At 41.2% G+C, this 16,616-nt stretch overlaps 1 protein-coding gene across 1 annotated transcript in view; it reads left to right on the forward strand.

Moving 5' to 3' along the window:
• Positions 1-184: 184 nt before the first annotated feature.
• Positions 185-16,616, forward strand: part of LOC118413615 (cilia- and flagella-associated protein 46-like) — a 35,508-nt gene continuing 19,076 nt past the window's right edge. The window contains exons 1-27 of the mRNA XM_035817141.1: positions 185-388; positions 956-1,089; positions 1,599-1,730; positions 2,077-2,141; positions 2,320-2,484; positions 2,658-2,781; positions 2,936-3,039; positions 3,435-3,626; positions 5,014-5,181; positions 7,775-7,874; positions 8,074-8,172; positions 8,541-8,731; positions 9,192-9,288; positions 9,500-9,631; positions 9,967-10,087; positions 11,104-11,142; positions 11,716-11,845; positions 12,035-12,166; positions 12,487-12,625; positions 12,845-12,978; positions 13,218-13,430; positions 13,640-13,874; positions 14,074-14,220; positions 14,713-14,817; positions 15,170-15,342; positions 15,693-15,824; positions 16,109-16,277. Coding sequence (XP_035673034.1) covers positions 340-388; positions 956-1,089; positions 1,599-1,730; positions 2,077-2,141; positions 2,320-2,484; positions 2,658-2,781; positions 2,936-3,039; positions 3,435-3,626; positions 5,014-5,181; positions 7,775-7,874; positions 8,074-8,172; positions 8,541-8,731; positions 9,192-9,288; positions 9,500-9,631; positions 9,967-10,087; positions 11,104-11,142; positions 11,716-11,845; positions 12,035-12,166; positions 12,487-12,625; positions 12,845-12,978; positions 13,218-13,430; positions 13,640-13,874; positions 14,074-14,220; positions 14,713-14,817; positions 15,170-15,342; positions 15,693-15,824; positions 16,109-16,277 — 3,621 coding nt within the window. The 5' untranslated portion in view covers positions 185-339. The remainder of the gene's footprint in view (positions 389-955; positions 1,090-1,598; positions 1,731-2,076; positions 2,142-2,319; positions 2,485-2,657; positions 2,782-2,935; positions 3,040-3,434; positions 3,627-5,013; positions 5,182-7,774; positions 7,875-8,073; positions 8,173-8,540; positions 8,732-9,191; positions 9,289-9,499; positions 9,632-9,966; positions 10,088-11,103; positions 11,143-11,715; positions 11,846-12,034; positions 12,167-12,486; positions 12,626-12,844; positions 12,979-13,217; positions 13,431-13,639; positions 13,875-14,073; positions 14,221-14,712; positions 14,818-15,169; positions 15,343-15,692; positions 15,825-16,108; positions 16,278-16,616) is intronic.

Below are 16,616 nucleotides of genomic sequence, written 5' to 3' on the forward strand. Positions count from 1 at the left end.
ATTGGATCAATCCGCTGAGACTATCTTTCACTAGGATTTCATCATATCATCATAAAAAATGGTAGAATGTACATAAACAAGATCAAAATAAAATGACGATATTCTACACCAAAATGAGTCGTACAGTAAGAAACAGGCGTAGGCATAAACGAAGAACTATTTTGTACATATATCACGATCTTGTGGTGTAAAACGTCACTTCAAAATGGCGGCCATTTAGAACTTGGTGGTGAAGTAGCCCGCCAAGTTTGTTTCAATCTATTGGTCTAACACTACGAGAGTGATCGACGAGTGATAGGTGGTGCATGATAGGTGTATAGGACACGGGGATCAGCGAGAATGGACACCAACATTCGCACATTGCTGTCAGCAGCGCAGAAGTATGGAGGTGAGCTCATGAGTTGGAGAACTGTCAAACTGTTTAATTTAATACTGTCAAAAATAAATTTGTTATAATTTGGAACACGAGAACTAGTAGTAGCTATCGTGAAATCTCTGCAAGGGTAGCTGGGGCAACTATCCAAGTGTAGATGGGAAGAGATGAAACAATGGGGAGACATTCGAGGTGTCATGTGTTCAGGGTGGAGAGGTTACCCTAAAAACTATGAAAATATACATTTGTTAGTCACTGCAAACGTTTCAAGATTTACAGTATTTCCAGTGTCACTTTATTTTGAATTGGCCATACCTGGCGGCCAGGTATTCCCAAGGATCACAGTGCTGATATGAATTTTCGATATGATGTTGTGATGACCACCCGTCACCTTCCTCAGTCAGAATATCACTATTTGTAAATGGTACAAATGTACTATTCCACACTATTAGTATTACTGTGAATATTCAAGGTGAATTAGTATTGCCCCAAGGAAGGTGACAGATAGCTGTTAACTTATGTTAGTTGTGAATAGAGAACCTAGTGATTCTTCAACCTGATGATGGTTCCTGTTACCTGTAGCTAAAGATGGCCAGGTGTACTTGGATCAGGCGTTTGAAGTCCTGAAGGGTGCAGGTGACCAGGTGCCAGCTGTTGACTCTGCAGCCGCTTTTGGACTGGACCTGTATGTCATCTGTGCTGAACTTGGATTTCAGGTAATATACAACAGTTTGTACAGGGTTGGACAAGTTTTCAAAAGTTCACCACCCCTTATATAATAGGAAAGAGCTTGGTCATTTTTGTTATGAACCCACTGTGACCCATGTCTGAAACCAACTTTTCACTGACCTGAAATTTAGATAATATATTTCTATGCAAAGCAAGAAGATCCTTTTTTTTTATCGTTGAGTAACAAAAGCACTTCAATTTAAAGCATGTAATGATTTATTTTAACTACAAGCCTGGGCATGCCAATGCGAGCAGTTTATTCTGGCCAGTGTACCAATATCTATCAATAGGTCAAGTACTCTACAGCCTTGTCAGATTCACTCATCACTCACGTTAGCAGTCATGGAAGCAACCACCAGTGAAGCTTCAATAATTGAAATAAAAGAAAATCACGAAGCAGGATGCAACACATTAATCAAAACAAGAGAACAGTTGGAAGGTCAAGCATAAGAATTAAGTACATTTTTATGATTTTATGAAAATGTTTTTATTGCAGTATGGCCACCTGGACATCACCAATGAGTGTCTGCGGCTCTACTTCCTGCGGACCCCCCCACCCAACCAGTTCCTGTGTCGAGCCTACCTCTGCCAGGCTCAGATGTTAGCCCCCACCAGCGCTGACAACCCTGTAAGTCATGCCGCTGTTTTCTGTAGGTCTATACCAGATTCATCTCAAGGATGATTGATTAGTGCATAATTGTCCAACTGTCTACATTGAAAAAATGTGACTTGAGCCAGTTTTGATAAGTGTACATTATCCTACTGTCTCACCTCACCTTACTGGTCCCATAGCCTCACCAGCCGTAGGAGCAGCAATGCCATCAACATAAGTTTTCTACCTTTGTCTATCTTCCCAAGGTTGCCAGCTGGTGCCAGCTGACTTGAAACAGTCACAGTGTCTTTCTTTCCCAGATTCCACATGTGTATGTGATACTGTTTACAGTATACATATGACTCTGATGTGATGATTTCAGGAACAACTGGAGAAAGCTGTGGTATACCTGTTGAAAGCCATCAGTTTTGCAAAGGAGACACCAAGGTATGAAAAGCAAAACTATTTGTCTTGCATGATCAAATACCATACAGTAAAACAGTAAGATAAAAGCCACAATCTTTGCCTTAGTTTGATACTGATAGAATAATTGATGGCATTATTAGAAAGACAGAATATGTATCTGATTCTAAACCTGTGTAAATTTCCTCTAACCTCTATTCAGGTACCACTTCTTGGTGTACAATGCCTCGGTGCTGTACTGGCAGATGTGTCGCCCCTTCCTCAAACCTAACCACCGCCAGCATCTGGCCAAGTCTCTGCACCAGGTGGTCAGGGCCCTGGACGAAATAGACGACAAGGACTACGAATGGAGAGCTCAGCTTATGATGTAAGCACTATGTTTTGAGTATACTAAAGCGTTTCAGTCATGCCACCATACCACCATACATGAGCACCATTCAGTGATGCATTGATTGAAGGTAATATCAATGTCAGCTTATGAAGTGCTTGGCATAATGTCACACAAAAGGTTTTACTTAACAAGTGTTTTGCTGTCCGCAGCGCCCTGATTGAGTGCCTGATGGATTCCAACAAGCCCAAAGATGCAGAGAACATCAGCAACCTGGCAGCAACCTTCACGCGCCAAAATGTTCCCTCTCTCTTCAAGGACGTCTTTAGGCTACAGGTATATCATGCACAACTTTCAAGTGACGTCATCTATGTTCTTTCCATTTTACATGCTTGTCATTCATGTAAATACAATGTAATATTATGATAAGAAAAAAGGTGAAAGATAAGAGCTGTTACAAAGTTTGTAATGCTGTAGTAATTTTCCCCAGATTAAGCACAAGCTGGGTGAGCCAGGAAAAGCCCTACGGGACTTGCTGAAAGTCACTGCATCAGGGGACCTGGCTGTGTACTACAAGATCTGCAAACTTAAAACGTGGGTGTCTGGTAAAGAGCAATATTTTAGTGTGCAGGAGGTGGTATATGTACAAAGAAAATGGTCTTCTTTGTGTCCACTCCAGATGAAACAGATATATAATATCCAGTTGGAAATGGACAAAACAGCTTTCTATACTTCTAAAGTAGCGTTTTAGAACTAAATCTGCGATTAAGGGTTAGACAGCAAGAAGAAGATTTAAGTGTGAGTAAAAGATGAATAGCTGCATATTCTGTACTTTTGTTATTGTAGTAGATACATTGTAATGTACAAATGTACGAGATTAATAATATATCTCTTCCAAACTGTGTAAATGCAGGCCTGTACGTTTGTACAATGTAGAAAGCATCCTTGTTTATCATTAGTCTAACACATGCTAAAACAATGTTTGGCAGTGGGCTTGAGTCGGGAGAGCCCCACCCTAACCTGCACCGGGAACTCTTCAAGATCCTACGTCAGATTCTGCAGCAGGAAGACGACATGCAGTCCCACGCCTCCTCCTACAGCGGGGGGAGGAAGAGCCAGACCCTGAGTGACAAGGAGAGGGAGAAGGAAATCTCAGCAAACCCTCCGTCTATCGAAGAAAGGTGTGTACATTATGGCAGACATGTATCATTTAACATCTACTGTAAATGCATTTAACGTCGTGGGGATTTATTTTCGTGGTGGCGGGAAATGGAGTGTTCACAGTGGTTTTAAGTTTGCGGTAGCACCATAGACTGTAGTCACATAGTCTGTAATGGAAAAATGTTCGCGCTGGTTTTAAGTTCGTGGTGAAGTGGCTACCGTGAAAACCGTGAACATAAAACCACCTCAAACATTTCTGCATTTACAGTAACTTAATATACTGTGTCATTTTATATTTGGCAAGAGGAAGTTGTTTCTAGAAGTTCTACTAAAATACATAATGTAAACTACTATGCCAATTGACCACTATTTATACAAGTTTCTATGTAAAAAGAAATAAGAAGATTTGCCCCCTTTCCTCTATGTGTATGTTCAACATGTGCACAACTTAAGAGTAACTTGTCAACATAGTATCGCCAAAATTAGGTTATTGATATTTTATAGAGAAAAAAACTGGTATAAAATGTGTGACATAACGTTGATCTAGATAGATCTTATCTGATAGTACAATGTACATTCCATGGTTTTAAAATTACAGGTCTGAAATATATTCAAGGGAAAGCATATTTTTCGGCCCTGATTTGCATACTGTTTGATAATATATTTCATGTTTACTTAATTCTATCCTTGAAACATTTTATGTTGGTTCTCAAAGGTGATGTTAGTATATTTCATGAAAGCTGAACGATATGAAATTTTCTTCTCTGTCTTGAATATATGTACATGAACATGTGTGTTGTTTGTGTCTTGTGTATGTCCACTGTCTTGCTGTCCTTTCTTTGTTACTGTGCCATTCCAGAAATCAGTGTCAAACAATCATGATTTGTGTGTCTACTGTATTCTATGTTGTCTCTGCTATTACATGTTCTTCTGGTGTTTTCCATACAAGCCCTCCAGGATCTGAATCAGATGATTTCTCATCAACTGAACTATTTGATGGTGATGGGACGTAAGGATGTCATGATCTGTTTGTCTATTGCTGTTCCTAGCTAGAGGGTAGCATCATGTAGAATTAGTGTTATCAGTGTTGTTCTTGTGTCGTCCCAGTCTGTCATGTGCTTTGTGTTTGTCATGTCTTGTCACTAGATATTCATGGCCCATGGGGTTGTATAGTTCTGTACCATGACTTGTAGTGACATTTATGCAAATTCTGTTTTACTCGGTATTCACCAAAATAGTAGATATCAGCATGTAGTTTGAAATAGTTTGAAAAAATGTACATATCATTGTTGCAAATGGACTTCTTTGTAAGCTTGGTAGGTTCACACAAAAAGACATTTCACCACAGAAGTTTTTCTCCTCCCCCCTCTTTGCAATATCTCCCTACAAATTTCTAACCAATGGCAGAGATTCCCGGGATGTCTCTAATGGGCAACGTCTGGCTAGGAGATTGTCTGTACGCAGAATGTCGCTTTCCAACACTTCAGACAGAAGCAGCGATCGTTCCGCTGTCAGTCGAAGTCGCTCGCCCAGCCTCCCGTCTAAAGCGGAAACTTTTATTTGCGTTGCAGAGAAGTGAGTCGTCAATATCAAGGAAGCAACGGTGTCAGCAATATTAACATGATCCCTCGTAGTTCTAACCCCATGTACTGATAGTGTAGCTCCAGAAGCTACTTTTGCTGCTCATATTGCTAATAGGAAGAACCTTAGGGCTTTTAAAAGTGTATATAAAACTAAAATGGCGAGCAAGGTGGCACCTATGAACCATACCCCTATCCTGTATATTAGCTGTTATTTTGGGTACTAGTTGAATGGGTTACTGACATTGATTGTGTAGTTCCAGGATAATGTTAGATTATAGATCTGTAACTAATGCACATCTTTGTCACGCTGCAGTGTTCTCGCCAGGCCTTTTCAGCATAGCGGGCCGATACGCTGTGGGCTGGAAAAATGACGCTGTAAAAAGCCCGCTACGCTGTATTTTCACCCAGCGTAGCGGCCAAAAAATGGGGGAAAACTGGAAAAATACCGTAGTAAAAATACGAAAGCACGTGCCAAGCACGCGCCTCCGCTGTTTCAGGAAGTTTCAGCTCGAAGGGAGGTGTTTTACAGCACCCCGCGTACCGCTATCTCGCAGCCCCCACCCAGGACCGCCCCTTGCGCGGCGTGCGTTCTGTACTGTAAACAGAGAACCGGCACAAAACTTGTAAAAAGTTTCGGGTCAAGTCCGGTCAAAATCGGAACGGCAAGAAACGCTTCTTGGACTTGCACAAAAATAGCACTTGTATATATTCCCTTTTATGTTGCAGTATACTTGTAAATCATCTAAAACCTTCCAAAGATCGAGAAATTTGCGTTGAGAAATGACGAAAAACATCGTGCCTGCATGCAGGCAGCTAGCGGTAATGGCGGCGAAAACATCGTAAAATCTCGCAAAAAATTCTCGCGAGATCTGATGCGTCTCTGTGACGTCAGGGGAAACTAGCGATCTCATTGGTTTAGGCAAAGACTTTAGGATAAACAACAGCAGCGACCGCCATTTTTGGAGCAAATTTTACCGTATTTTACCCCGAAAATTTCTGCCGTTTTGGAGATTTTGCGGGCCCAAAACTCATATCAAAAGGAAGCAAAGGTATTCTTGTTGTTTTTACGTCCAACACCTCTTATGTGAACGCATTATTCGTCCGCCGATCGCGAACTTGAAAGTCGGCCGGGGATTCCCCGTGCCGAGCACATGTTTCTGCGTGTTTTGTTCTGTTTACGATGAAAAAAATACGATGAAAACAGAGACTGTCAAAGTTGTTTATCTAGATAAAGTTGGTGGCAAACCGGACAATATTTATTAAAGTACTGTTGAGCTGAGTAAAGTATGTTGTTTATGAGTTTTTAGTTGTCTTTGATGCTTTGACTCAAAGTATCGTTACGTCAAACTGCTACAATTATCGTAGATATGCCCCTAAAAACTGATACAATAAGCCTTCTGAATAGCCTAAAATGCAAGAGCTTCCGGGGGGCTTCGCCCCCCCGGGTCCCCCCACCGGGGCTCTGCCCCTGGACCCCGCCGGGGGCCTTCAGCGGGCCCCGGACCCCTGCCCTGACGCTGTGAAAAAATCCTGGCGAGAACACTGCGCTGTGTAGATGAACACCATACATGTATGTCAAACTGTATCTAGAATAGTCTCCATGAGGTGGGCAGTTGATGTTTAATTGCACCCCTCATGATCCATAGCAGCTGTGATTTATTTCCTCCACAGGTGGTAGGGTAGACTTGCTGGTTCTATTGCATACACAGTGTAATTGCTGTTCTGCTACAGCTTGAAGCTTTGTCACTTAGATTAACCTTCATAACTTACAGATACATGTATAATGCTGGTTTACCTTTATCTTTGGGGTAACTTATATCAGTTTTTAGACAAGGTATTTCGGGATATGAAGTGGATGGTTGGTTGTTTCAAATTGGATAAATCTCAAAATATTAAAACCACCGTCTGCAACTTGATATTCCTAAATACCTGTTAAAAAAATTTATATAGGTTACCCCACGGATAAAGGTGAACTAGTATTTGCACCTCTTGTGGCACTTTTCAGAGCAGTAGTGCACGACTTACCCTGAATGGATGTAGTTTGTTAGGTTTCCACCTTTAACATAAGCAGGGAATTTCTAACCAATCTCTCAACAGATGAGAATGTTAACAATATTAGTTCCAAAAATATAATCTGAGATTGAAAAATATGACACCTACAAATATAGTTCCAGCAACCACAACAGCTATCTTGGTCCATGGGCTATTTTATCTAAAGCAGTTTGGGGAAATAAGAATAACTTTCATACATGAGTTTTGAAAAAAAGAAATTATTATTAGAATGATAACTGTGAAATATTTTTTTCTGCCTCCCAGCTTTCGTAAATGAAATAGCTCTATGTGCCATTTAGCAAACCCCTTCAAACCTTTGCACTGTTTGTTTCAATATTGTATTTTCAGCATTGCAAGACTTACAATTAACGTTACATTGTAGTGCTGCTCTTAATATTTTGCTTAAGACGTCAATGCAAGATGAGTTCCATCATCATTTACTGCAGAAAGCTATGTTGCTTTGTCAGTAAGACTCTAAATGTGAATCAACCTTAACATCTTGAGTAACTGCTCTGACCCGATATCATGTCCAGGCCACCCTTGTTGTTGGAGCTGGGACGACTGTGTCTAGATCACAGCTTCCCTGACCTGGCAACACAGTGTGTGGATGGGATCATGGCCTGTCCTGTCAAGGTAAAATAAATACTGCATGAGTTTTGTGTTTTTCATGTTCTTTTGAGACCAGCTTTGCACTTAATGTAATGTCTAGGATTTGTTTTGTCATCCCATCATCTGCATAGAAATATGATTTGCTTTTATTAGAAATGTACAATGCAAACTGCCATGTTGTTCCACAATACGAAAGGTTGCCACTAATCTGTCTAACCCTCAGGATGAAGCCACCATGTTACAGACAGAGTTCATGAACTGTGACCTGATGGTGAAAAACCTGAAAAACAAGATGGAGTCCTACACCAAGTCTGCTGTGGAGGTGTGGCAAATCTTTTCTAGGGGCCAATTCTTTGCTTGGCTCATTTTCTCTGAATCACAAATTATTCAAGATTGACATTATTGGATTTCTTGAGTTGTTATCATTATGATGGAAAGTGGAGTGATTTTAACGTGTTTAAGATGAAGGTAACAAACTTAAGTGTTTCTAGGAAACTCACTAATCACTATATATCAAGTGACACTAATCACTATATATCAATCAATGTAGAATAGGTTAAAAGCTTTCCTAAAGGGTATGATGCAGATAGCTTTCAAAGCACCTGGTGAATAAAGGTTGGAAAAGCTAACTAAAGGATCATAATATTGTTGCAGTCATGCTGATAACTGGTCATTTCATAAACTTTTCAGGTCCGAGTGTTGGCCATCAAGCGACTGATGCAAGCCTTGCAGAATGCTGTCCGCTATGGCGACCCCAACGTGCTCCAGGCGGGCTGCGTGACCCAGTGGAACATGTGCCTGCCCCTGCTGCAGCTCAACCTGCGCCAGCATGTCAGGAAACCCCTCACCATGGTGGCTGAGGCGCTGGAAGACATCGACAGGTGAGGTTGTGTATATGTAGATGATGTGAAAAGCAATAGTGAATGGTGGGTGTGTGTGAATCTCTTTGACTTGAATTATGCTTTCTATATAGTATTAGCCAAGGTACCATAGGGTTAGTAATTCACTCCTATTATATGTTCGCTTCTGCTACCCGTCTGGAGAACTGCATAATAAATTCAAACCGTAAAGTGGTAACGTCAGTTAGTGAGTGAATTAAGGAATGGATTCTAGTCTAAGAGTGCTCTTTTGATAACAACAGGCCCTCCCGCAAGTGAATGGAGTGCTTTTTGGGTGTTGGAACGTCAGGCTAGCATCCTACAACATCTCCAATCTCCAAAATCCAGACAAATTGAAATAACTGTAACAGTTATTCTTGTTTGAGTATAATTCTACTTTGTATCCATTGCTCTTTTCTCTTACCATGCCCTCTAACCAAACTGCCCCCCTCCCCATCCCCAGCCTGCTGATCCTGCTGCGGTGCCAGGTGCACACTGAGCTGGCCAAGTGTGAGGAGGACCAGGAACAGATAGAGGTGGCCATGGACCATCTCAGGAAGGTACTTACACTTGCAATGTATTATTCATCTTTTAAAGCATCACAAAGGTAGTACATGGAAATCTCTATACATGTACATTTCAGATCTCTTTACCCCCTCCCAGTTTAGCATGAAAAAGGAGACAAGAGAACCAACACAAATCAATGAAGATTGATGTGGTTTTAGAAATATTGCCATATTACAATGATACTATGGCATTGTGTTTCTCCAGGCTATCCTGCTGGATGACAGTGGACAGTACAGGGAGAGGCTGGAGACCATGTTACACCGCTTACAGCTCAGGATACAGCTGTACAAAACACCCGAGAGACAGGAGGACCAGGCTGCCATGATCATTGAGCAGGTCATTTTACTGTATGGTTTTTGCACATAGCATGATTATGGCTTGCTAAAAAGCAGTTACTCAAGCATTCCCGCCAACTGGATATGATTTTGGAAATGGTCATACGTTTCAGACAACCACCTAGTGTTTTTTTTTCAGGGACACTGGAGAAATGTTGCTATATTTATACCAACTTGACACATGGATTGGCAAGGATCATAACAAGATATGTTAGCATGGTAGCCAAAAATTAAAAGGAGAACAAAGAAGATAATGTTAGTAATATTTACTGTATTATGTTCTTTTCAAACTACATTTCTTATATTATATCCTGTGTACTGTTTCGAATTCCCTAGGCCCGCAAGAGCAGTGAGTCTGGCACAGTGCGCATGAAGAGGTCCCTGCTGGTGCGGGCAGGGCAGGCCCTGGCCCCAGATGCCTTCCTGCTTGTACTGGATAGTGAGTCGGAGACGAAAGGTAAAGAAAGGCTTGGGTCATACCTCAACAAGACTCTGCTACTTGGGAATAGAATGATTCTTCAATCAGTGACTCTTAAAAACACTTCAACACATACCTCAAAATTTTCGGTGTCTACTCAGTACACCTTGATCATGGAATTGCCTAGTCTCACTTGATCATGAGACCAAGCCTAAGACTGGCTACTTTGGTTCTAACAATGCTTTATACAGATTGTATATCAAATATGTAAGTAATATGCATGCTATAAACCGGGTACTGTTTGGGCTGTTCTAGTTGCAAATCTCAGATGGAGATGGACAGGAATTTATTAGATCATCTCAAGGACTCTATATTAAACCATTTCTCTTTTTTTCACTCTTTTTCAAGAACACATCCTAATGATGCCTCAAGTTTATTAAGGAATTAAGTCTTATAATGCTGATGAGGCAATTATTTTATACTTTTAATTTGAAGGATATCTTTTGATATGTTGACATGGAACTTGTCTATAGTTAACAAGAGTGATTTAGTGATGTATTTGTAACCATGACATCTTGCTTTTGTCTGCTGGCAAGCTGCTGAACTCTGCTTGGATAAGTTAATGTCACGTAAAAGTATGAAAGTTTTTGAGCACTTTCGTACTTGTGTCTTATTTTTGGTGCTTGTACAGACAAGCTTCTACATGTTGAATAGCTTCATGAAATAATTTCTCCACCCTTATTAGAAAGATGAAGACTGATTTATAATTTCATCATTAATGTCAGTAATTTTTGTTAGTGGTGTGAAAATAATGGAATTTTTTTATTTGTCCCATATAAAGAGCAGAGTAAAACTGTAGAGTGATAAATTAAAGGTGATTTAATAAGGGTGTCATAACATTCATAACATTAGCAACTATCCTCAGTTACATGCTATTGATTCAATACATGTATTTAGAAGAACTGCCTTAAGTTGAAAAGTTGCACAGTGCATAATGTAATCAAAATGCTTTAAAAAGTGCTAGCTATGAAGTATGCTTTCTGTTATTTCTATAGGCATGGCCCCTGGTGCTAAGTCAGCAATACCAGGTCAAAGTGAGAATCCTCTGTGCTTAAGTCATGATAGTAAACGTCTGATTTTTTAGGTGGAAAAAGCATGGCTCTTAACAACATGGTGTTGGGTTGATTAGGCTTTGCAAAACTTTAGCTACATGGTGATATGTTAAACATCTAACTAAATGGTGATATTTCTAACATCTAACTAAATGGTGATATATCAAACATCTAACTAAATGGTGATATGTCAAACATCTAACTAAATGGTGATATGTCAAACATCTAACTAAATGGTGATATGTCAAACATCTAACTAAATGGTGATATGTCAAACATCTATCTAAATGTTGACATGTCAAACATCTAACTACTTGCATAGCATGTGACAAGGCTCCCAGCTCCAGCATTACTAAATCTTGTAAATCTAAGGCTAACCCTTTCTTTCCTTGTATTGGTATTAAGGATGTTATGTGTAGATACTCCTGGTGCTGAATTTGGTGCTATGCATGTCTTCTTGCCACACCTCTCCTTAGTGCTGAAAGTGTGGTGGTTGTTGAGGCATCTGTCCTTGGTGCTGAACATGTCCCTTTTTGCCCTGCTGTTGTTATATAGCTGCTGGAGGTGGGAAGGGAGTGGAGACTGTGATCACCCAGCTGGCTGCCAAGGCCAGGCAGTTTGAGAAGAGTGTGAAGAAAGCTGCAGGCCACCTGAAGAGACTGGGAGATGAGAATGACAGGGAAAGGTGTGCTTTGGCAATAAGTTAATTTTGTATTCAGAGATTTCAACGTCACAATTTATCTTTATGGGTACGGCATGCATTTTCTACCATAACCAAATGTAAGCTTTGTATTTTGTTAATGTGCAGTGGTTTGTAATCTGCCACTTTCTCATGCCCTATCTACATTAAGATAAACATGGACTTGTGTGACAGGGCCCAGCTCTGGGCAGACCTGGCCAAGACAGCGCGTAAGCAGGAGGTGTGGGACGTGTGTCGTGTGGCCTGCCGATTCTGCCTGCTGTACGATGATGGCAGATGGAAGCCATCTCCAGGAGAGGTCACCATGTAAGCTGTGCCACTTTTCTGGAACTGAATAATGTTGAAACATACAATAGCTTACAATTGTCATTTCAGCATGTCACTTGGATATAAACAAGTGGTCCAAGTGGAAAAGTTTTGAAGGGAAACCTTTCGTATAATCTATGTATATCATGTTTACAAAATGTAGGTATTTATAATGACTTGTTGTTAATCATGCACAAGTAGAGGGAAAACAATAGTAGCTCTTTTGATCTCATAAAATTTTTCAGAAAACCGATGCATGACCATAGATAGCAGATGTTCTATCAATAAATAATGATAGAATTTTCCAATATGTTTGGCAGAAATGAAAGTCCCAGCAAAGAGGAAAAGAAAGGACCAGATGATGCACCAGAAGGACCGGTTGTTGTGGAAAGCACCACTGTACTGTATGACAGGGATCTGGTGAGGATGCTAGCAGAGGTGCACTTCATCAACTCAGAGGTAAAGTCAACAGCAATAACTTTCTTTTAATTAGAAAAGCATGTGTGCCCTGTACATTCTGTCTGTAAGTCTGTTGGATGAGCAAGTTTCATAGCAGAGCGTTTTGTCAAAATTCATTTGACCAGCCTGTCTAAACCTGGAAGTGAACAAGTAGCTGTTAATCTGAACTACCACTTTGTTTCACAAAGAGAAGGACCTAAAATAATCTGCATATTACAGGCAATGGTACATCTGCTTCGTTCGGAGGGAGTCCAGCTGAATAACCAGCCTATCCCACCTGTGGACAAGAGTAAGCACCCCAAGGGTTATGTACCCAAGAAACCAGAGGAGGATCCTGATTGGCTCTACTACTGGTAAGTCTCTACACATTGACCTTTTACTGTTGACAATGAATACTCTTTTCTGCAAACAGTCTTGGTTTTGCTTTCAAATTTCCATCTATAAAATAACTGTCATTTTGAGCTTGCTTAATTTGATTTTAGTGCCAGAATCTGGTATGATATTTATGTTCCTTTGTGATCTGAATATAGTATTTTTTGTAGCTACAACTTACTGTACATGCTTTAAATATCATCTTTTTCCTGTTCTATAGTGATTGGATCAAGTCCCTGTCTGCTGCGGCCACATCTGGCTTCCTGCGTGCTGCAGAGCTGGGGGTAGAGCTGCAGGAGTCCTGGGTAGTGTGCAGCAGCGCCGCCTACCTGTGGAACTACAACAATCATCTCCTGACAGAGAACAGGCACCGGGAGCTGGTGGAGCCCTTCGCTTCTGTTGTGGAGGCCCTCAAGAAGGTTGGACATGCAGGGTAAGTCATGAGGAGGGAGATGGCACAGTCAATTCTTCAATTGAATGACTGATTCATGATTCAAAATCCTCAGTTTACTCGCATTTAAACTGTTTCATAGAAGTACTAACTGATAGTCCTTGGAGGGCTTGTCTGAGGATTGCCTCTTTTGCACTGTACTCAATACTCCATAGATGTCTTTAGTTTTCAATTTTTTGTTACTGTTGCAGGGAAGCTGTCCTGCTGACCCAAGTTTGTAACGCACTGGCATACGGGCTGATCCAGCCCTGGATCCCCCCACCCCCACCCAAGGAGCCTACCCCCCCTACCAGGCTGACGACAGACAAGGCCAGCTCCCCGTCAAAGAAGGCCTCCCAGAAAAGTGCCAAGACACCAGCAAAGACTCCCAGCAAGGCTGTTGCTGTGGATCAGGAAGGCATGACAGATATCAAGAAAGCTTTGGAGGTACAAATTGTTACACAAACATTAAGTAATTTCTCAACTAGAAATACTTATTTCACTGTGAGAAACTTATTTGGATAGACCATTGACATAAATCAATAATGAATTACGTCTTCTAATCAAATCTCTTGCATATTTCTGTGTGTGCTATGTTATTCAAAATGACTTATGGAGTATTTTGTTTGGAACTTTATGATTTCAGGTTTGTGACTTTGCACTTGATGTGACCAGTGGGAGTATTGCAGATGACGTGGTTCCCATCAGCATCAGGCACATGCTCATCATCACCTGGGTGCGGGTGAAACAGATGATGTCACAGCAGATTAAGAACCTGGGAGTAGAGGACGAGGTGGGTCACTTTTCCACCCACATGTCAACTGAAGCAAATTATTCATTGTCAGTCAAGTCCAAGGAACATCAAATATATTTGTTCATGCCAATAAGGTTTTGTTGGGACTGCGTATAGCTTTGAATTCAACATGACAGCTTTTTCCTGTCATGGAGAACATTTTCTGGCTCGGATGCCATCTGATTACTACCTTGGCTCCTTACACTCGGTGCCCAGAAGAAAAAAATGGTTCCGGGCAGGGGGTGTAAGTCTAGACATTTCATTGTTATAGGAATATCTTGGTTATTTTATTAGATGATAGTACCATGGCTTACTCCTAAGACCTCCTAGAACCTGCGGATATACAAATGTACATGTATCAGATTGTAAGTGGTTCTGAGAAAATTATAGAAAAATATATGAGTTCAATTCACAAGTGAGATATAGACACAGTTATGTAAAAGAGAAAACTAAGGTACTTTATACAGGCTATTGATTGTGTTTGTGCTTCAGGGTAATGATGGTCAGCGACCTATGACCCGATGCCTGGTTGCCCTGGAGATGACATCCCTCAATGGCAATGGTCTGATGGACTTCAACGTCATCAAACTGGATGAGGTAAGAGGTTTAACTGACGGGTCTTACATGTAGCCAGATAAGGGTCTTAGCCGGATTTGTCAAGCCTTGCAGTGAATTAGCAAGTCAACATAATCATACTTCAATACAACTTTGCTAATACTATACAATTTTTTTCCAACAAGTATATTGATTGGATGAAAGCAGACATGAAAGACTTTCTTACTTTCGAATGCAAAGGATAGGAACAACCACTGGCTGGCTACAGTGTTGCTACTATCAACACAAGAGGGACCTTATTTCTTCTTTGAGAGACTAGTGTCAGGCAATAGTTTTAAACATTAGGCTTCTTTTCAATTTGGTAGTTTTGATGTATTTTGATTTGTGCCTGCAGCTGTCCGGTATGGTTGACGAGTGTGTGTGGACAGAAGGGTTGGTGGAGCTCCAGGTCTGGACACGTCTGGCGGAGCATGCTCACGGCGTACACAACCACCAGCTGGTCATGAAGTGCGCCGGGAAGGCGCTGGAGTTCGACGGGAAGAGGAAGATGGAGAAGAAGCTGGGCAGGTTGGTTGAGTTGGAGATACCTTGAGAAGCAAAATATAGCTTGATGTTTTCATCTATTTCATTGCTGACTATGATACATACCTGTCCAGTATCTCTTGGTGGGAGCTAGATTTCTGGTGGAAAAGGTGGATTTTGCCCCCCCCCCCCAAAGCAACTTATGCTTAATTCTGTGCAGTTTGTCTTGACTATCCAGGGCCCACTGCCCAAGATGTTAACTCATCAAAAGCAAGAAGAAAACCAAGAAGATCCTTGTAATTTGCCTGTTGGGGGACAAACAACACATACATGTAACTCTGCACACGGAACTGGTGATACTTATCCTTAACTTTCACCTGTCATTCATGCTGCAGTCACGGGACCATGGTGGAGTCGGAGATGCTGAGTTACTCCAGTGACATCCTGGGTATGAGCCTGGTGGAGAACATGGCCGGTAACAACGCCATCCGCAGGTCTGCTCTGGAGGCCTTCCTCAATGCAGCCAGGTCAGCTTTCTGGGAAAGATTACATGCAGCTTGCAAGATTACATGCAGATTTTGTAAACACTAAATATGGTGCATGTAGTGGTATAGTACTGTCATGTGTGGAAGTGCAATTAAGATGAAACTCATTACAACTTAGAAAGCTATCTATCTCAATCTATTTAGGCCAAATGAATCCTTTCTTTTGAATACATAACAGACAAAATTCGCTTTGGATCAATACTTACCACATAATAGATTTTGCTCTGCTTATTATTTTCCTTTGTTCTGTACTGGTCTGTCTCCAGATATGCTGGCAAGGCTGGCAACTACACCCTGGTGATCATCGCCGCCCGTCACTACTGGAACACCTCGCTGAAGCTGATCCCGTCCCCCATGGAGAGGGAGCTGCTGCGGGACCCTCTCCTGGTCATCCTCAAGGCTCTGGCTGACACCTACAGGGAGAAGGCCAAACCGGTGGGTGGGGGAAGAAATCTTCACTGGCATGATTACAGCTTCTAGTCAGACTGCATGGTTGAGGCCTTTCAGTCATAGCTGATTAATTCATGAGGTTATGGCAGGGTTCAAAATACCACCTGCATATGCAGATTAGTGCAGGTAAAATTGCAGCAGTGCAGGTATTTCTGGTGTCTACCTGTACCTAACCTGCACTAGTCCATGTACTGGGTTTTAAACATAAATATCCTATGATGTAGGTGTATATGGATTGTTATTAGCTGCATTGACTTTTACCACCTATTAAGTATAAAAGAAAAAATAGCAATGGTTCCTGAACAATTTTAGTATGATCCATAC

Source organism: Branchiostoma floridae, chromosome 4 (genome assembly GCF_000003815.2).
Source record: "Branchiostoma floridae strain S238N-H82 chromosome 4, Bfl_VNyyK, whole genome shotgun sequence".
NCBI classification, from domain to species: domain Eukaryota; kingdom Metazoa; phylum Chordata; class Leptocardii; order Amphioxiformes; family Branchiostomatidae; genus Branchiostoma; species Branchiostoma floridae.